At 33.7% G+C, this 21,087-nt stretch overlaps 3 protein-coding genes across 8 annotated transcripts; 2 read left to right on the forward strand and 1 right to left on the reverse strand.

Moving 5' to 3' along the window:
* Positions 1-36: 36 nt before the first annotated feature.
* On the reverse strand, positions 37-4,146 carry LOC126914282 (TBC1 domain family member 15-like). 5 transcript variants are annotated; one of them, XM_050718004.1, is made up of 9 exons: positions 3,635-4,146; positions 3,127-3,219; positions 2,554-3,055; positions 2,285-2,461; positions 2,122-2,216; positions 1,738-1,936; positions 1,444-1,661; positions 1,049-1,363; positions 37-995 (listed from the first exon to the last, which is right to left on the reverse strand). In XM_050718004.1, exons 1-9 carry the CDS (start codon positions 3,719-3,721, stop codon positions 669-671), a joined length of 2,013 nt encoding a protein of 670 aa, XP_050573961.1. In that variant the 5' UTR covers positions 3,722-4,146; the 3' UTR covers positions 37-668. The 5 variants fall into 5 exon arrangements, with proteins under 5 accessions (XP_050573961.1, XP_050573965.1, XP_050573964.1 ...); XM_050718008.1 differs by having other exon boundaries at positions 2,554-3,036; positions 3,635-4,145; XM_050718007.1 differs by having other exon boundaries at positions 2,554-3,078; positions 3,635-4,145.
* A 4,021-nt stretch (positions 4,147-8,167) lies between these two features.
* LOC126914276 (ATP-binding cassette sub-family G member 4) lies at positions 8,168-19,510 on the forward strand. Of its 2 annotated transcripts, none has more exons than XM_050717991.1 (12): positions 8,168-8,679; positions 10,904-11,073; positions 12,785-13,008; positions 13,453-13,570; positions 13,660-13,849; positions 13,948-14,155; positions 14,259-14,435; positions 14,513-14,874; positions 14,952-15,120; positions 15,191-15,291; positions 15,379-15,534; positions 15,632-19,510. In XM_050717991.1, exons 1-12 carry the CDS (start codon positions 8,677-8,679, stop codon positions 15,974-15,976), a joined length of 2,223 nt encoding a protein of 740 aa, XP_050573948.1. In that variant the 5' UTR covers positions 8,168-8,676; the 3' UTR covers positions 15,977-19,510. The 2 variants fall into 2 exon arrangements, with proteins under 2 accessions (XP_050573948.1, XP_050573949.1); XM_050717992.1 differs by lacking the exon at positions 8,168-8,679 and adding an exon at positions 12,120-12,207 and having other exon boundaries at positions 10,942-11,073.
* Positions 19,511-19,925: 415 nt separating this feature from the next.
* LOC126914309 (40S ribosomal protein S28-like) lies at positions 19,926-20,647 on the forward strand. Its single transcript, XM_050718059.1, has 2 exons — positions 19,926-20,327; positions 20,466-20,647. The coding sequence occupies exon 1, from the start codon at positions 20,077-20,079 to the stop codon at positions 20,272-20,274; it is 198 nt and encodes a 65-aa protein (XP_050574016.1). The 5' UTR covers positions 19,926-20,076; the 3' UTR covers positions 20,275-20,327; positions 20,466-20,647.
* Positions 20,648-21,087: the final 440 nt, after the last annotated feature.

A 21,087-nucleotide genomic window follows, 5' to 3' on the forward strand; every position in this document is an offset into this window, starting at 1 on the left:
TATTTCTAAAATTATGAATAAAAGAAATTATGAATATTGAAGATGAAACAGGTGACTTTTATTAGAAATGTACAGTACAGTTGTAAGCCTTTATACAGGTTTAAGAAAGACGTTTAAACTTAAATGAAGATGATACAAGCATTAACACTGATTAAAGTCAAAATACATTCTAAATTCTTTCTGTTCTCTGTTCAAAATTCATATGCATCAAAAGCATCGGTAAGATACAGAATATGTGGTTGTACGAAACTACCTCCTACTTAATAGATAAGGAATATTTACGTACTCACAGTGAATTTTATAAATATCTCAAAACTCAACACTACTGACAATTATTTTCAGTATAACTTTATAATTTCGAGGTCATGTTTGACATGTGCAGAATTCTAACTCGAATGATCAAAATGTGGATTGTAGTATCACATTTCGGTCGAAATGATTCGTTTCATAAAGAAAATACGAAATCATTTGCGCAAGATAAAGTTCGTTGGGTGCCGAAAAGGCATCGCTGCATCATTTTAACAAACAATGCATATACGTTCATCTTGAAGAGTGTGACTACAATTGTTGTTCCTTAAAAGTAATAAATGATACAAAATTGACTGTGTAATGAACAACACATTGATGCACAACATTCTTCAGATAATGATGAACGAACGATCCTGTTCTCACATGTACGATAAATTTAATCCGCGTTCGAACGAAACTTCATTATCTTCAAAATTAATATTGCCGCTTTCTGTACTATCTCTCCTTGAATTACTATCAGCTTCATCAGCTCCATCAATTACGAGATTATGACCAGAAGCTTCACCATTTTCTATTTCACTTATTGGTGACGTTTTATTCATAGGTTCAAGTCCAATTATTACGCGAACATTATCAGGCAACTGGTCCGCAACTGACATTAATTGACAATAGATACCCTCGGCTTTAGATAATGCCCAAGGCAATTCAATATGGTGTGAAAGATCATTTATGTGCTGCAATGTGTACTATGTGTCAATTACGGAATAAATATCTCACAATTGCATAATTTACAGTTTACCTTCAATATTTCTGTAAGTCCATAACGATTTTCCATAAGCACATTTCTTTCTGTATCCAAAATAGCTGCACATAAAAGGAGATGGAAATTCTTACATGGTAAATCAGTCCATAATACTTCCCATAATCTCATTATATCAACCGCGTTGAATTCTCTTTTAAATAGTACCAAAAGCCAACGAAAGCAAAAGAACATATTTCCTGAATCGTGCTTATTCAAGTAATGTGCTAATTGTGGATCTGTAGTACTCAGAAGAGTATATAATTGGCACAATTGGGCCTTCATCCCAGCTTGGTCTATTTCAAAATTGGTACTCTGTTTTGCGTATAATAATCATGATTGATTAAAATTTTCTATGAATGTTTGCAATTCAGAATTTATTATAATAAACATACCACTTTGTTCATAAAACCAACAAAGCACCAAAACGCATCAACCTCACTTTCCATTAAACATAAAATAGGACTCAGAAGATCGCTCATGCCTTGAACGTATCCCAAATCAAAATTGTACATTACATAGGTCATAAGAATATCATATAATTGTGCTAAATGAGGATTGTTATCACCCGAGTAGTACGGATGCGTTCTATCTGTTCTATTCACATCCTTTTCTAAAATTTATATATTTTCAAATATTATAACTTATATATTTTCGTAAATTACTATTTAAATACTTTATGACGTTACCTATCAAACTCTTTCGATCTCGGTAATCAGAGAAATTATTCTCTTGTACAGGCGTCATCGACTTCCATTGTAATTTCATCATGAAGTATTCATCAGTCTTCTTTTTTTTAAGTTCTAACCTTTCAATATGCGTAGAATTCCATGGATAATAATTTAATAAAAATTTCCACACTTCGAAACGTAATGATGGTACAATACCCTATAAAATTTCATAATCTGTTTAATTTGTTTTTTATACACATGTGTAAATAATCAGTGATGTTCCAAATAAAATTCTATGTTGTACTTCTTCCTTTCTTTATGTTTCTTCTTTTTTATAAAAACCATTTATGAAAAACGATTAATATATATATATATATATATTTAAACTACATATACACAAACCCCATGAAAAATAATTTCTTTCACTTCTTGAGGATTTAAAATTCTTTCTTCCGGATCCTTATATTTGTTCCACTGCTCTTGTGACAGTGGAGTACCTAATATAATCACGTATATTTATATACTTTTGACGATATAATTTGATACAACACTATTTCCGCCATACCTCTCGGACAAGCTGGTCTTGGGGGTAATACTACACCCAATTCATGTTCGCCAATCATTTCATATTCCTCCCCAGAACCTACTGATACTGGTAGAGGAGCAACATCAATTGTAAAAGAATTATTTAATATATCCGCAACTGCTTCTTCGACTGGACGTTTAGCAGGGTCTTTGTATACTGTAATTTAAAAGTTATACAAAATTGTTTAAAAATAGTAGAAGTCGCGGAAATAATATTTCTCCTATCCCACAATTCCTTTGTATACTTACAGCAGATATCTGCCAGTTTACTAAATGCTTCCAGTGTTGTTTCATATGGACGGTTATGTAAATTTTTTACAAATTTCCAAACATAATCTGAAGTGTTCTCTTGAAATAAGTCCAATTCAGCAAATGATTTACTTAGTACTGATTGGACCTCATCCACTACAATGTACAAATTTCTGTTTGTACGAGACTTTACAAATTTAATAAATCCTTTTAGAGAATTTACAAAACTTTCAGCATTAGATAGCTGGAAGAAGGCAACATAGGTAGTACCATCCTTTTGCATAAATATAAGCTGCTGCCCCCCATGATTTACACGAAAGGAGTTTAAATCTGAGAACAAAATTCTAACAGTCCTCGTACGACCAAACGAATCTGGTCCTTCCGATGAAGTACGCGTACGTCTGATATGAGTATCTACCAAAGACCATTCTGGGTCTTGATCTTGATTCTCTGATACTACAGAGTCTTCTATGGGTTTCCATTCTATACATTTGCCAAAACTCTGCAATTTTACAGAAAAGTATTCTATATTGTTTAAAGTAATAAATCATAGTCTAAATCAAGTCTACTTACATATTCAACGATATTTAATGTGCCTAGACTATGAACCTCATCTTCTCTTGTGTTTGCACTTCGTAGTACAACTCCCGTATGAATGCATAAATCCTAATTAAAAATTGATTATGCAATACATACAAATATAAAATATATCAAATTATTTAATACTAAATGAAAATAATTCTATAAAACCTATGCAAGGGTAAAACGAGCATAACGTACTATGCTCGTATGATATGTTGCGTATGATAGCAAGGACATAACCTCACTCACAAGTGTGGTCATCGTTACACAAAGTATACGAACTTTATGAAAATATACAATGACAACCAACTATAATTGATCTAGGTATGGAAACGAATCATATTTAAGGAATTACGCTTCTGCATAGAGTTTTGTTCACTCTTGTTGACGTACCATAACTATTGCATGTGACTTGAATGTTTACGTCATTTACGATAGTGACAGAGTGTTTCGATTAAACTATGAATAGAGACAGCAGGAACTCGCAAGTGTTTCTTACCTTTCCCTGTTCTGTCGGCTCAAACATTTTAGATGTATTTTTGTATAAATCAGCAGCCTGAACGAATAATGGCTGATTTCGTCGCATTCCTTCTACTGTCCACAAGTTCACTTTCTTTCTTCCTCTATTTTATTATCTTTGTTCACTCGTGCAATCATGTATGTATCTATAAGCTACTGCCTACGAGAATAACTGTCTTTCTCTAGCGTTATTTTGATCACAATTAACAAACGAGATATTTCGTCGTTGGCTCGGAAATCCCTTCGGTAGCCAGAAATTGTAAAACATTTCGTAATAGTTCAAATAACTTGTTGTAAAATATTTTTGATGGATATGAACTTTGCATGACAAACGTTGAAAGATCACAACTGCAACATTCTACTTACCTATGAGTAAGTGTTTAATCGCGACCTCTACCACAAAAGTCCTTTACCACTGTCACTGTTGCAACCCATAGAGATGCATATAAAGATAAAATGCGTGACCGAGCTGAGAAAGCGGTACATACAGGAATAGAAAGAGAACGCTGCATAGAAGCCCTTTGTGTCCTTGTCCTAATAATGCATATACATTCGTACAATGAATATGCAAATGTTACACAGATTAACGAGCAGCATCAATATCATGCCTGATTGACAGACAAAGGCAGAAAAGACCTCCGTGCAGCGTTCTCTTTCTATGCCTATATTGCATCCACTTACACCGTCTTATACGATAACATATAACTCTATTTTTATACCTTTATAATTACAGCTATTCATTCATTTCAGTGCAATACATATCTTGTATATATTTCAACAACATAAAGTTCACAATAGAATAGTATATTATATTTATAAAATGAATATTGAAAATGTAGGAATATAATACCTGACCGGTCCTTTTTACAAAACAGTAGTTTTTATTTTACAATTATAAGATAAGAACATGCGCATGATAAAAGAATTTCATGCTTGATAATAATTTCAGATTTCCTTGAAAACATCTGTAATATTGCTATCTTTTACTACATATTTGTGCAGTTCGTTCACGTGTATCGTTTTATTTGAAAGAAATACCACTGAAAAATTGACTACCGTTCAACTCATTGATTAAAGTGATATTACTCATTATCTCGAGTCAAGCATATAATCAAAAGATCAAATTAACAACTTCAATGTGATATCAGAAGATGTTAAAATCAGAATACTTAGAGATAAGCATTATTTATCCGTATACGAGTCGAAATGAAATCACGTTAAAGCCAAAGTCGATTCTCAGTTTCTTTGTTCTAATGTATCTAGTCAGAGGGGATATTTGCTATCCGCGTTTCAGACGTCAGATCAAGTACAGTTGCACTGAAGACCGTGATGTCAAGAACTACATGAGTATATAAACACATACTACTATGTAATTAAAACAAAGCAACATTCACTAGACTGCGATATATGCTCAAGACGTAATTTTAATCCAATTAATTATGGAAATATGTATAAATATATGTGTACATATGTATATATACCGATGGTCGTCCTAATAAAAAAGATGCATGGTAAAGTACAATATAAATTGTCGTTTATAATTTGTCGCTCCAAAATCGAAGACTTGCCATGATCATAATTGAAATATAATTAAATATATTAACGTGATATATGTTTAACGTAATAATAATCTAAGTTTATACCTAAATATAAATTGCGTAACTTTAAACATTGAGAATAATTCTATGGACTCACAGCTACAACGAAATACTACTCAAGTACCTATGTATTGTACGATCGTAATTGAAGATGTGGAATGCAAGTAGAAACTTTCTTCTTTAGGTATTTATATTTCTTAGAATTCCTACTGTAAATTTTCTTACTGTGAACCAAACAACTGAAGAATATTTGAAACAAGAACTGAAGAAATCTTCGCTGTAAAAAAATTGGTATATAGTTTCAAGACATTGTTCTACATTGTAGATATATTTACTTATATTTACTTATAGATATAAAACACGTGTGAATGATTCATAGTAAGATGAAACAAATTCTTTGAAAATTACAAAGAAAATTATAGTACGCGATTAATTTGTCGATGAAGAATTTTTAAAATATTATCGAACTTTTTAAAACGTAAGTACATTCTTAAAACTTATTATTCTTATTCAACTTGCAAAACATATGAAATTTCTGAAAGTTTATACGAAATTATTATTTTATGTCATATTAGCCTCGTGCAATTTGGTATACGCATGTTCGACGTTCTAGTGACAATTCTGAACAGTATGTTCTCTTATAATAGAATACCAAAACAGACAAGCCGATTACCCAAAAATTGGCTCGTAAGAATACCTCCGATTACACCGAGTCGTTTGCGTTTACGAACGGAATCAGTGAAAAATAGGTCGACACACGATTAGTCACGTGTTCATTGTACGCATGAGACTGAATATTTAGTAATTTAATTTATAACACACTTATCGGATCAACATAAATATGTTGTTTAGTTTAGTGCATATGTACCGCACATAACAGCAGTTCCCGCTTTAGTAAGGCGGAATAATGACTAAATGACGCAGAGAAAGGATGCGAACTTCGACCGTATTATCAAAAACGATAGAAATAATAATAATAATAGAACATCGAAATAACTTCTTTTTCGAAGTCCATTATTTCATTTCATTCGACAATAAACGATATAACATAGATTTACCAGTGTAAATACATATTTCTATATATTTTTTCTAAAAAAAAAACCATACCATTTTACTTTATACATTTGTATCGTCATTCGTACTTTCTTGAACGTGAGTCGATAGTTGGCTTCTTTAAACAGTTTAAACGAGGGACAATCTATCGTTAGAATTCTATTGACATGTAACGCAAAAGACTACGTTTGCCGAGTGGCTGTTTAGTAAATATTCTGCTGTTAGCAGAATACATGTAGCGCGGGATTTTCAATTCTCCAGATTAACTTTCCATAGTTTGAAAATCGAAAGTTAGTGTCTACAATTTTGGTAAAAACGATAGCAATCTACGGAAAAAGTCCGTTTACTTGTAGGAAGTACAAGTAGGAAAACAAGGCATCACGTAGTAAAATTTCTTTGTCTTGTGAGAAAAGGAAAAATCTTAAATATAATATTATGTTTCTTCCAGATGTAACGAAAAACATCGAAACTTTTGATGTTTCATCTATGTAAGAAGTAGAAAAAGCGTTATTCATCTCGTAGAAAAATCCGTTGAAGATATGGAAGAATCGCGCATAGGAGATTGTGATTTATACCGTCCGATAGCAGTACAGTATCTAAAAGCGGCTGAAACGCATGCGAAAATGCAGAGAGACAGTAGATAAGCATGTTGTGTTTGCGTCAGAACCAAACCTAAACTTCGATTTTCATTCATAAGTGCAGTAGCCCTTGTCTACGATCGTCTGGATACGGATACATTAGTCTTTCTCTTTCTCTCATTCTCTCTCACTCTCTCTTTGCACTGACGATGAGTGAACTGCGTTTCTTCGGTACAGATGTACCGAGTTACGAGTACACCTGTACCGAGCGCGAAGCTAGTGCTAGAGTATCGACCCACAGTATGTGGTAACTCTTTCTCCCTTCTCCATTGCTTGTTTCTTTCTTGCTCCTTCTTGAAATATCGCGTCTCGTTCACCTATTCCCTATCTCAATTCTTCTAATATAATTCGCTCCTTTCTCTTTCTCTATGTAGCCCTTTCTCTTTTACACGCCACGAAATATAGATTTCGACATGGTCGAAATTTGCAGAACCGTCCACGGAAATTTCAACCCTATGACAATATGGTACATTGTTGTGCATGCGCGAGGAGATACAGGAACGTGCTATCTTGTTCGCAAGCCCTACCTATACGGCCAGACTTTTGAAACTGTCATAGAACTTCCAAACGCACGCAAGAAAACTCTGTCTATCATTCCTCGAATAATTCATAAACATGACACTCCGATAAGAAAAGTTAATGCTTGGCCTTCAAACCGTGCTGCGTATCATGCACGCAAATTACAAACAGATATTCTACCGTTTCATTTATTCCTATCATTATATCGAGCATCGTATCATTACATCCGCCTTCGAAAAATAGCATTCAAAATATTCCATAGTCATTGGTTTTTCCTTCTCCTAAAAAAAACTCAAAGAACTCAAGGAAGAGAATAAAATGTAATTTTTCAACTTGATGACATAGCCGGAGTCAGTTAATTAAGAATTAAATGTCCTACATCTAGTTCTACGTCGTTAGTCCTATGTATTCGCGGTATTTTCGATTTTCGTATGAAGTTGCGATAGATCGAAGAATTGTAGCTATCAGAGAAAATAGTAGAAATAGACTGGAGGGAAATGAATGTGCCTCCATATGGCATTTTACTGTTGTCGTAGGTAATTGCGAATAGAAGAAAATATCCTGAGTCATTGGTAATGACAGGATAACGCAAAGCGCAGAACGCTTACAAATCTGATCGCGTGGTTAGAACCTCGCAAAACCTCGAAATCGAGAGACGGAAGAGAAACACGCAAGTGGGAGAGGGCTCCGACGACGGTAGTCGTCCCTGGTTTCGAGTCGGACAGCTCAGTTCATTTGGTTGGTAGAGGCGAACGGTGGTGCATAGTACGACAGCTGATTCTGGACAGTGTTGCGATCGTTTCTCTCTGCTGTCAGTGGATACAGTATTGCGGATCGTTTAGTTGTTTCGCGACTCGATTTTCGCTTATGCGTGTACGCTCAACGGAGACAATTGTGATCCTATCGAATACTACTCTTTCCTCGAAAACGAATGCGGCCTTGCAATTTGAAAATCTTCTCATCGATCATTGGAAAAGTCAAGACAAGGATCAAAGACGCATCGTAGCGATTCACTACGGCCTAGCTAGCCTATGTACATCTTGGGTTACTCCACGTTCTACTGTGATTGCCGTGTGATCACTATTTTCTCGTGAAACACGACGTTGTGTATAGTGCAGCGATCAAAGAAAGGGCGGAGAGGCAGAGAATGCACAGCGTCATCATCGGGGTATGATTTCGGACGCTGTTAGGATACCTAAATTTAAATTCGACCGATGGTGAGTTCACTCTATTTATAATGATCATAACGCTTGTTCGGTCACTTTCATAAATTTTTAACTCGTACACTGTACCCGCGGCCCTCTTATCCTACCTGAAGGTTTAACCCATCCCCTTTTGTCTACCTGTCTCGCAACTCGTAAATCCTTATTTTCTTCTTTTTTCATTTTCTTATTATTCATTCGCTATTTTACCGAAATTTTACCGAAAGTGCAGAGTTACGAAAGGTAGCAAAATAAAATCAAGTCCAGTTCCAGTGTTAAAAAATTCGTAACTTTACAAGTACGACACAAAGCTTGTGTGGTTTCGGATCATTTTCTTTACATATTACCTCTGATGACCCATTTAATTTCGCAGCCCTTTTTAACAGTTCTCCCATTTGCGACTGCCATTAAAACACATGTTCGATACGTTTAGTGCAACACTTGCAATGTTTATAATTGTATAGTTAATATATATCAGTGATAGAATGGGATTATACATATTGTTAGAAAGATTAAAAAAGGAAAGTTCACTTTTTTTACACACACTTGTTAAGTTAACAAAGACGAGTTAACAAAGAAAGGTAATGATGACATTCGTTTCGATCTTGGCAGACCACTGCGGCCTGTTTTCATGATGTAGAAGGTTAAATTCTCGATGTTGTTCGTCTGAATCTTATTCCTCTTAGAAGCAACTATGTAGGTAGATTCGTTGGGCCACGTGGAGTTGAAATCGTTCGCGAAATTTCAACAAAATAAATTTGATGTAAAGCGTATGTTGGTAATATGTACGTGATAAACAGATCGTTGTATGCGTTGAATCAATGTTGTAACAAGCATGCTTCGTCGCAATGATTCTACGTATCACATGTGTTCATCAAGACATTTGCTGGAATTGAAGTATAGCCGCCCTTCTATCAGGTTCGTTTAAAAGATCTTTCGAGAGTAACGCGATGCTCGAGAGATGCAATGGGCATTGACCCTGTACGATCGCGACCGATTTATGCAGAAAAGTTTAGTATTATAATCCGTCTACGAGTTTGTCGGCCGAATGACAAAAATATGATTCTTGACCATCTAAACGAATATTTGTAACGATCGTGGCTCGATCGATCGTTACCAACGATAACTTGTTCTAATGCGAAGGTTGTTCATTTACTTGTTAAATCTATAGATACGTAAGTAGGTATCTTGTAAAAACAATTGTAAGCGACGTTCAATTAAAAATTTATCGATTTACGGATTATGTCGATCGATCGATCGATCGATTAGCGATTAAGATTTACCCACCTGTAGCAACAAGCGTTCATTCTCATCGAAATTGAATTCATCGAAATATATATTTGTATGTTCTGAACCACATGTTTTGAGATCTATCGGAATATTTAACATTTGTTATTTCATTTCAGGTTATTTCATTTATCGCATCTAATACATACCTAATTGTAAATTCATTCTATCGATCTAGATGACAAGAAAGTACTCGATTATCGCATCGCTAATCAATAAAATTCAATTCAGTTGTAATATAGTCCGATAATTATAGGCGCGTTATCATATCTTTCGAAAATAACACGTGTGTTCGAATTTCGTTCTTTCTATCATTATCGGGCGTAAGAGAAGAACGAACGTTCTCTCCTTTAGAAGGCAAGAAATTACAGTTAAAATGAACTTGAAAGGGAGAATTTAATATTTCTTTGTCTGAATTTAATATCTCTTCCCTTGTTCATCGATTAGAATAAGATTTATTCATTTCTGTCCACGAGTACGACAGATAATGTTAGGATTTATCGTCTAGTAATGCGACAATAAGTCTTAAAAAGGAAAAAAAAAATGTTGCTCTACAGGCAAGGAGGAAGAAGTTCTTTGTTCTCAAACTCGTTTCGACCATTCCAAAGTTCTTGCTTCAAATGCGTGTGATTCATGGATGTTATCCTGAGAATACTTTCGAAGCGTTGCACAGAATTTCTTGCCATATCCTTTTACATTAACATTATTTAACATTAACGACAATTTTAACGTTATTTATTATAAAATAATGTTAAATAATATTAGACATTTTACATAAAAGGAACTGCTGCCAGTTTTTATTTATTTATTATTTAAAACTATTCGTTCTTTTATTTAGCAATTCAATCAGTATCGACCAGTAGATCGACGCTAGAAACAATTTTCAATCAAATTATAATCGCTGTAACTTTTACAGCGGGACGAGATGTAATTGGCGAATTTATGGTTCCAGCATCAACAGATGATGGCAGATTTAAAGAATCTCGCTCTGGCTGGTGGAGGAGGATCTAGATACAGTGGAGATGAACAGGTACAGTTCATTCCAGGTGGAAGTCATCAGGTGACAATTAAATCGCCTCCACCTTCACTGCATTTGGAAAGTCTGAACAATGCTGTTCTTAGGTATGCTACATAGTCGCTAATCATTACGCAAAAGATAGCGCTTGAACAATTTTTTAAGCACAAATTCTTAGAAAGTTTCATTTGGATTTCAAATCACTTCAACTTCGATGTATCGAACGAAAAGTTTATATGTAGGAGGTGAAAAAACAAGACTACTTTAAATTCTGTCAATCGTTCGTACGGGCTTCCCATAAAAAACGAAAATATAAGAACGAGTATGTCTTTTGGCGATTAAGCTTTCCGACAGTCTCGCATCGTTACATTCTTTATAACTAGCGTAAATAAGAAATAACGTAGTCGATACTACCGATAGTTGCGTAATAAACTACATCGTGTGCGAATCCTTCTACAAAAAAGATTGGATAGCGTGATTGCAAAGGTTACCTCTTTTCAATGAACGTCTTTTCGATATTACGTTTCAAAAGTATCTCTTTAAGCAGTTTATATTCTAATACTGCTTCTCATTTAATATTTTCTGTGCTCAAAAATTATTTATTTTACTGAATCTAAGCAGAAGATCAACGTATAACGTATACGCATAATCGTCTGAACTTTCATTAAGGATTCAATACTATAAATTGATGTTAAAGTTTTACGTACATATGTAGTACAATCAACTTTTGTTCATTTTTAGATCGAGATATTCTTAGATCCAACTTTGGTGATTAATTGTGTGCTTGAATAACCATTTTTAAATAGGTATCTAATAATAGGGAAGGATAATCGTAGATTTTAGTTTAGTTTGAGTTTATCTGTTTCTTTTTTATTCATATACACCAAGCAGAATTTTATTGGATACATTAGATTGAGAATGTATAACAAAGACCACCGCGGTCATGGAGTGAACATCGAACACGCGAACTAATATATCCCAAATACGACTAAAACGGATCTCAAGGTCTTCCCATTGATCGCTTTAAGGCTTTCACAAAGCATCGATATAATTTGTCGTTCACAAAGTAAAACTGCGAAAAGTTTTTAAACTAAGGTTAGATACTTATTGTTAAATTATATGGGAAAAGTATTGGTACGTTTGACTTTTTCAGGTGGTCCTTCGCAAAAATACACATTACATTCGAATTAAATGATGCGAAAATAAAAATATAAGCAAAAATCAACGAAGTCAGATTTTTGGTAATTATATTTAATGTATATTCATAAGTACACAAAATCGTTCAAATTTGTTTGCAAAAATTTAATTGATTATCCCTTTGATAACGGTACATACGATCGCGATATCGATTAATCCTTATTTTTGTTGAAACCTTAAAATTAGAATGAAATGAGCGATTAAATTACAGATGCGATGAACATCGTATGCTTAACATCGCGTAGCTTCTAAAATTCATTTTACACCAATGCAAGCCATGCTCGCAGGTATAGGATAAAAGACTTAGTCATGTTCTAACTGTACCGTAACCGAATTAATATTTAAAGCGAGACAAAAAATGTAAAAAAGAAGAAAATTAAAAATCTAACGATTATTAAAGTAGGACTAGAGCGAACCGTTTCTTGTGGTAGTTTGACTTAAATATCGCTTTCGTGAAAACGAAAACCAACAGTTATTTAATTCGTTGAATTAAAATATCTATTCCTCAAGCTATTTCAATCGAGCTGAATTATCTGAAGTGCCCGAAATGCTCGAAATGTTTGAAACACGGGTAAAAGAGTCCTTTCTGAATACCGCAATATTTTCTTGTTTGTATTGCAGTGGCTCGCAAAATAATCTCCATTGCAATTGCAATGGTAGTGCGTCTAATGGTACCGCAGTTGCAATGTGTAGCAGTAGTATGTTCGCGAGAAAAGTACCAAACCATAGTCCAGGACAGGATGGCAAAAGGCCGGCAGTAACATTGACGCATTTACCGAAGAGGCCACCGGTTGACGTTGAGTTCAAGAACCTAGCGTACAGCGTATCCGAAGGCAGAAAGAGAGGTTGGTCTTCGAAAGAACGACACATTACGTAAAAAACATAACGAACGAGAACGATACGTATAAATATTTGTGCATAGAAGCACATTCGGTAGACACTTTGTTTAAAAATATATTCAACAATAACCTAGCTGAAATAATCAACAGGAATGTATAGGCTGTATCATCTCCTGTTTCGGCCCAAATGTACCTTAGAGGTGCAGCTGGATTAGATCGTGAAGAGGCCACAGCTAGAGAATCTAGGCACTCGCGAAATCTGCGCTTTAATGAAATTTCTCTATATTACCTTCACGAGCAAGTAAATTTGACAAAATTTTAACTCCATTTTGCCAATGCGAAATATGAAATAAATCGTCAAAATATCGTACAAAAAAGGAGAGATAGGAAAATACGAAAAACTAAGGAAACAAGAAAAGATGATAAATCTTATGGTATTTTACGTTGCAGGGTACAAAACAATTTTAAAATGCGTAAACGGTAAATTCCAATCGGGAGAACTGACCGCTATCATGGGTCCTTCGGGTGCTGGAAAAAGTACACTGATGAACGTTTTGGCAGGTTACAAGTGAGTTATTGTTTCCAAATAATTTATATGATGTTAAGAGAAAAATACAAGTTGAATAAAAAAAACATCACGGTATTCTATATTTTCAGAACATCTCACTTGAGTGGTTCTGTTTTGATAAACGGAAAGGACAGGAATCTGAGAAGATTTCGAAAGATGTCCTGTTACATAATGCAAGACGATCGTCTTTTACCTCATTTAACGGTCTATGAGACAATGACTGTTTCGGCTAATTTAAAATTAGGAAAAGACATCAGCGCGAGGGAAAAGAGAGTGGTGGTACGTTAAAAAAACGAAACTCTGGAAACAAATGAAACGCAGAAACAGTATCCGAATCACTTAAAATAATAATTTGAACAAAATAATGTTTAACGCAGATCGAAGAAATCATCGAAACGCTCGGCCTAAGCGACGCGAGCAATACACAAACCCACTGTCTTAGTGGAGGGCAGAGAAAAAGGCTATCGATTGCATTGGAACTTGTTAACAACCCTCCGGTGATGTTTTTTGATGAACCAACTTCTGGCTTGGACAGTTCGACTTGTTATCAATGTTTAAGTTTGCTCAAATCGTTAAGCAGAGGAGGTAATTGCGACAACGAATTTCTTAAATATGAAATCATCACTATCTCATAATTAGTAATACTGTCTATTGTTTGATAAATGTTTTTATTTCTTCGATATCTTAGGAAGGACTATTATATGTACGATACATCAACCAAGCGCTCGACTGTTTGAAATGTTCGATCATTTGTACCTTTTGGCCGAGGGCCAGTGTATATATCAAGGAAACGTTGGTGGCCTGGTACCTTTTTTGTCGTCAATGGGTTTGGAATGTCCTAGTTATCATAATCCAGCGGATTACGGTAGGTAAAATTATTAAGTTAAAGACTTGAATATTCGTTCAAATTTCATTTAAAAAAGGAAAAACAATTTCGTTTAGTTATGGAAGTGGCATGTGGAGAACACGGAGAATGCGTGCACAAATTAGTCATGGCAGTAAATAACGGTAGATGTGCTAATTATCAGCAACATCAAGCTACGATAAATGCAGTGCAAACTGTATCGAATGATATCGCAAAAGAATCGCCGCAACAAGAAACAAAATCTGAATCTGCTTTAATACCAAACGGTGTGACAAAACAACCGAATGGCGGGACAGTAATCAACATACCAATTTCTTGTACGACTTCTTTGTTGGACAGTGCGGAGAGTATAGAACAAAAAGTTGGCTTTCCAACGAATAGTTGTACCCAATTTTGGATCCTTCTTAAAAGAATATTCTTGTCGCAAATAAGAGACATGGTTAGTATACTTGCACACAGCTTTGTTCAATAGTAATATTTCGTTTGTTTGATGATATTTTATCATTTTTATCGTAGACATTAACGAGAGTAAGGCTGATTTCCCATATAATCGTTGGATTCCTCATTGGTGCAATTTATTACGACATCGGCAATGAGGCCTCGAAGGTAATGAGTAATGCCGGTTGCGTCTTCTTTACGGTGATGTTTCTCATGTTCACTGCTATGATGCCTACGATTCTTACGTGTAAGTGAACTACAAGATAAATACTTAAGCCTTGTCTTTCTGTATGTATTAACAACGTTTTTTGATATAGTTCCGACAGAAATGGCTGTATTCGTGAGAGAACATTTAAATTACTGGTATTCTGTGAAAGCTTATTATCTTGCGAGAACTTTAGCCGATGTACCCTTTCAAGTAAGTACATATAAGACTTTTTATTTCAACACTTATGTTTTCAATGAACACTCATTTCAATTAACGTGTTTGTTATTTTTATTGTAGATAGTGTATTCTATAGCATACGTCATTATCGTATACTTCATGACGTCGCAACCATTGGAAACAAATAGATTCATGATGTATTTAACTATATGTATATTAACAGCGTTAGTTTCGCAATCCATTGGTTTAGTAATAGGTGCAGCGATGAGTGTAGAGGTACTGTTTTATATTCTAATCTATAAAATTTGCTTTTGTGTTATTTAGTGTCATCTCTCGGACCTTAATGAAACGACAAATTTTATCCTTCTTGCAGAGCGGAGTATTTATTGGCCCTGTGTCGTCAGTGCCCATCATTCTGTTCTCCGGTTTCTTCGTCAATTTTGATGCCATTCCAAAATATCTCAAGTTTCTTTCATACGTGAGTTATGTCAGGTACAGCTTTGAAGGTGCCATGATTTCTGTATATGGTTATAATCGTGCTAAGCTCAAGTGTTCTGACGCTTACTGCCACTTCAAGAGCCCGACGAAGTTCCTGGAAGAAATGTCGATGCAAAACGCTGTCTTCTGGCTAGACGCCGTTGCGTTGGCAGGTTTTTTGCTTACCTTGAGAGTGATCGCCTACTTTGTACTGAGACTGAAGTTACGATCTCTTCGTTAAAACACACAGTGGCCGAATATAATTGATGATCATTTGGTCGTCATCGTGTTAGGAATATTCATTTTACCTCAATCTAGCCCGAACGTGGAAGCTGACAAGTCTTCTTCGGAAATTCGCGGTTACGATTCTAAATTTCGATTCTTTCTCTAAAAATAGAAATACCCGGACATTTATGTATCAAAATAACATAACATAGGTACATGCCTGAAAATAGCGCGATGAAATATTTCTTTTTTTTTTTTTTTTTTTTTCCCATTTGTCGTCAACTATTAAGATTTTCTACTTTCTACTTACTGGAATTCATCATCTCATTTACACGTTCATGTTGCAAATGAGAAAATCGCCTTTAAAACGTTCTATTATGAAGGGTGTATAGTGCTTCATTACCTCGTGTTTTTTTTTTTGAAAGAACCGAAGTTTAAAAGGAAGCCTTCATTCATAATAACGCATTTCCAATATCAATTGCAATTAATGTAATTTCTGCCATGTAAATACAAATTGTAAATGTTGACGAAAACATTCATATTTCACGCAAACTCAAAGAGATACGTATGTTGTTTCATACGATCAAGTGAGATGACTAACAATAGTAGACACAAACGAATGGTACGCATAAAAGAACACAGTTTAGGCATTTTTAACACAATAGAGTGCGCCAGAATTACATTGAAATTGTAAATCATCGATAATAGACCGAAAAGAGATCACTGTTGGTACTATACATTCTCAATCGAAGTGCAAACATTTATAGCCAATTATTACAAACTCGCCAGGAGCCTTAGGCCCGTTCAAGACTCATGGTCCCTCCAACGAGCGCGTGTGCACCACGCGACAGCATAGACTTTTTTTGATAGATAAGCAATAGAATTTACAAATCACGAAAATTAGAACGGATTCTTTATTGTTCTTATAGATATTTACGTCACTACATTCACTTACGATTAGTCTATGCGGGAGGTACCTCGAAGATATACCACTGATGATAAACGACCATTAATCGTTTAAACCTAACGGACAAAAAGAAGTTTTAGCCGAAGCATTGAAGTACCAAAAATTAATTTACATATGTATGTCCGATACTTAGGTATATCGGCGAGATACCTATACACATATTTGTACTAAATGATTTCTTACGAGATCGCGAGCAAACCTTATCCATATTGTCATTCCATTTATAGATAAATCAATAATTATAACGTTTAAGCGATAAAGAAAAAATGATAAAACATATACTGTAAAAAGCTCACACCTGACCAATCACTAGCTGCCTGTGCGTTTGCTTCTAAGTCTGGAATGCTGAACATTGTTATATTTATTACGATATAGTCGTTTAATTAACGAGGTGAAGGGAGTATATTATTAAAAAAAAAAAAAAAGAAAGAAAAGAAAAAATTAGAATTAAAAATGAAAAAAAAAAAAAACAAATTAGGCATGTGAGTATGACTTTAACAGGATTATTTCGGTTTTTGGAACTTTTACAAGAATTTTGTTCACGGCCTATGCATTGTTCTTATCGCTACGGGTTCATTTATTCAAGAACTGAAAAAGAAAAAACGGAAGGAAAAAACAAAAAATTTATAGACTTTTCTTTGACTTACTTAAATTAGATCTCGTTTCATGGCGTTTCGTATTATGTATGTAGTCATGTCATAATCATAATATGTAATCACACAGTTGGAGTCAGAATAATCTTACTCTCTTATATATTTGATGAGTTTCTCAATTCTGGGCAGAAATAATATATGTAGATTAAAGTATTATCATATAAATATTTTTATATTTCAATATCAAATATAAATTTGACTTACTGTTAGTACTTTTAATTTAAAGCAAACTTATTATCGTATTTTATCTTTATGGTAGAGGCGAATTATATTAATTGTATTCCGATGTATATTTATTACCTTTAATGTAATTGCAACATAATTATGACAGTACTTATTACAGGCATTCTATATGTTTGAAATGTTTCCAGGAAGTTGTTCTTCTTTACTCTTAGACAAGTTGTTTTCGATGTAATATCAATCAAGATATCAGTCTATTTCTCTTTATTGAAATTTAAGAATTAATTCGATCATAAATTATCAGACTGTTTATTGAATGATAAAGCGGTGTTAAACCGGTGATTTTGCATACAGCTAATACAGTATGCGAAGAAACAATTTATGAATCATGAAGTAAGGATAGAGATAGGAGTAGGCCAAAAATTTCCTTATTCTTAGATTTGCTGTATAATTATCATTTATATTTCTACTTATTGTTATATGTAAATAAGCAAATTAACCAAACATATAATCAAGAGACAACGACGCACTGCAGTATACATAGTATGTATCTATGTGCGAATATTTTGTTATTATTTCAATTTTACCATGATAAAACATTTAATAATAAACGTTATACCATAATCAAATTGTCAAGGTTTAAAATCGACATTACCATATATTTGGATATCGTATGATCATTTATATTTCATTCCAAATGCATTCTAGTAATAATAATATGGAATGTCTGTGATTCAGTATCGACAAACATTGTTTGGTGTTTAAAGACAAGCTCTATGAGATGTACATATAAAATGGTATAAGTGTAAGGATTAATAAACATGAAGTAATAGGGCATCGAAATTGAATAGATACAATAAGATAACAGTTATGTTATCATGTATACTGTTATCATGTTTTGAAAATAAAGAGTGGAATATCTGTTTAGACCTTGGTTCGTATTTATAACATAACAAAAGTAAAATATTCAAAAACCAAAATAAACTATTTAATTCTACCATACTATAGTCAGCTCTATATTCTTAGTAGTTTTGCTCATAAAAATATATACCAACATATTATGTAGAACCAAGGTTTAAGCGTACGTAATATCGGTACGATGAATTGAAGCCGGATAAAATTCATATTCGTTTACCATTCATTCTTATCATCATTATTTCTTATGACACAAGTTATTGATTATTTTTTCTATGTATAATGCTGCGTAATTGCATTCGCGATTGAGTGAATTATTAACAGATGTAAAGATGGTAAAATGTTAGGTTTAGTGGTTTACACGAACAAAATGTTAGGTTTACACGAATCCGCGCGTATTGTGTTCAAGGCTCGCGAGAATTGAGACTGTAATAACGAACAAGCAAATTTTTAATTGCACGTGACCATCTTGCGAGCAGAACTCTCAAACTGCTGTTAAAGAACTTGAATAGCATAATATCACGTTTGCATATACATAATGTAGATACGCAGCATAAAAAAATTAATTAAGACGTTCTCGCTTTTAGGACACATATTCCACACGTACAATGTACAATTTATGTATATTGTCCGACCATGTATCGCATACAATTCATGACACTTTTTTCAAGTATTGTAATTTTATATAAACAAGAAAGTATACGTGTGTAAGGCTGTGCGTTTGTGTGTGCGATATCGAAAACAAATAAAAATATGTGTATAAAAAAGAGAAACGATATGTACACGCGGGAAGGAAGATATTACAAATCCTTGCGAAATAAAATTTCCAATATAATATTTCGTGTTTTGAGCAAAGAATGACACGTTTATACTAAAGCACAAATGAATAAAAACATCTGTATAATGTGTAAAAACACAACGATGTTACCTTTATTCAAAATGTAATTGTACTGGATATCGATAACGGATCTATCTAGTGCGCTTGAAATATAGAATTCGAAATTGTAACCGAAAGAATTCGTCAGAGCACGTGGTGCATAAGCGACCAATCTAATGGAGGAATAGAATTATTTTAAGCTTGCTTTTAGCAATGCTGCCAAAGTAAAGCGTCTTTAAGTTTTTCATTTCTTACAATTTAAGATTAGAATGCTGTAAACTATAAAAATTAATTATTTCATTAGAGCATGTCAAAATTGTAACGTTAATTCTTTTCTACAAATGTTCTATGTTTTTTTATCACATAATAAGTATTTCGAATATTATTGAATATATATATTCTCAAATTCTATTAGAAATTGTGTAATTAAGTTGGTAAGCGCAGTTTATAGAATTCGTTGCGAAAGTCATAGTCCACTGTGCAATAACGCATCAGAATTTCAAAAAGTTCGAAAATTTAAAGTCATGGAGAAACCTATAGTTCGTGCAAGGGTAGTGAAGGTCCTTGGCAGAACAGGATCCCAAGGACAATGTACTCAAGTCAAAGTTGAATTTTTGAACGAACAAAATCGGCAGTTAATCAGAAATGTAAAGGGTCCTGTACGAGAAGGAGACATTCTAACACTCTTAGAATCCGAAAGAGAAGCTAGACGGCTACGTTAATGTATACACTTTCTCCTCAAAAACTGAACAAAAGATATACCGGATCTCCCCAGGTATTCATATCCGTCCCCTCGTCTACATAACACAAATTTACATCTAAGAGGGGTTTCAAGCAACGTTCAGTAATTTTTTTTAAATTATTAAAGTCAATACTGCAAAAGTAAATCGTTAACTGAATACTCATTTCCTAGGTATTATGAACAGAAGCTTATTGATATTTGTTTTAAAACTACAATCGAATTCCTATTTTCTTATATGTATACCTATATCTTTAACAAAAAAGCTACATTCACGCATACCATTGATGGAAACAGCATGTAAGTACTATCATTGTTCCAGCGTAATTAAAACGTATTAAAATTTAAGAAATGAATTGTGTTTATCATTATATCCTATAAAACAACATCTAATGTAATTTACATTTTTATCCTCAACCTATTGTAATTTTATTTTAACCTGAACAAAAATGTAAGAAAAAAAAGGAAAACAAATTATATATCTGGAAACATTGTAAATACATATTTCTAAGAACGAAATCAGAAACTACTCGTATTTCTATTCTTTTTTTCGTCTTTTTTTCTACCAACGAACTTCTTCGTCGGTGCTTACATAGATTATTTATAGATGTCGCGTCCATCGGGCAATACAAAAAAGATTTTACTTTAAAAGTAGAAATAATTATTTCGTCATTTCATTTTGGCGAAGATTATAAACGTATATATAACAAAAAAAAAAATATATATATATTGTAACATTTTATTTCTATGATTTTGTACTTATTTAATACTTATCTGGGTTATTTTTACATATAAG

Source organism: Bombus affinis, chromosome 3, assembly GCF_024516045.1.
Source record: "Bombus affinis isolate iyBomAffi1 chromosome 3, iyBomAffi1.2, whole genome shotgun sequence".
Lineage (NCBI taxonomy): Eukaryota > Metazoa > Arthropoda > Insecta > Hymenoptera > Apidae > Bombus > Bombus affinis.

Bases quoted from the DNA above. Each gene is read 5' to 3' on its own strand.
- LOC126914309 (XM_050718059.1), top strand. From the start codon at position 20,077: ATGGAGAAACCTATAGTTCGTGCAAGGGTAGTGAAGGTCCTTGGCAGA.
- LOC126914276 (XM_050717991.1), top strand. The intron at 11,074-12,784 runs GTATGCTACATA...TTTGTATTGCAG, and splicing joins CTGAACAATGCTGTTCTTAG to TGGCTCGCAAAATAATCTCC. The intron at 13,571-13,659 runs GTGAGTTATTGT...CTATATTTTCAG, and splicing joins AACGTTTTGGCAGGTTACAA to AACATCTCACTTGAGTGGTT.
- LOC126914282 (XM_050718004.1), bottom strand. From the start codon at position 3,721: ATGCGACGAAATCAGCCATTATTCGTTCAGGCTGCTGATTTATACAAA. The intron at 2,217-2,284 runs GTATGGCGGAAA...TGATTATATTAG, and splicing joins AAGACCAGCTTGTCCGAGAG to GTACTCCACTGTCACAAGAG. The intron at 1,364-1,443 runs GTATGTTTATTA...TACGCAAAACAG, and splicing joins TTGGTTTTATGAACAAAGTG to AGTACCAATTTTGAAATAGA.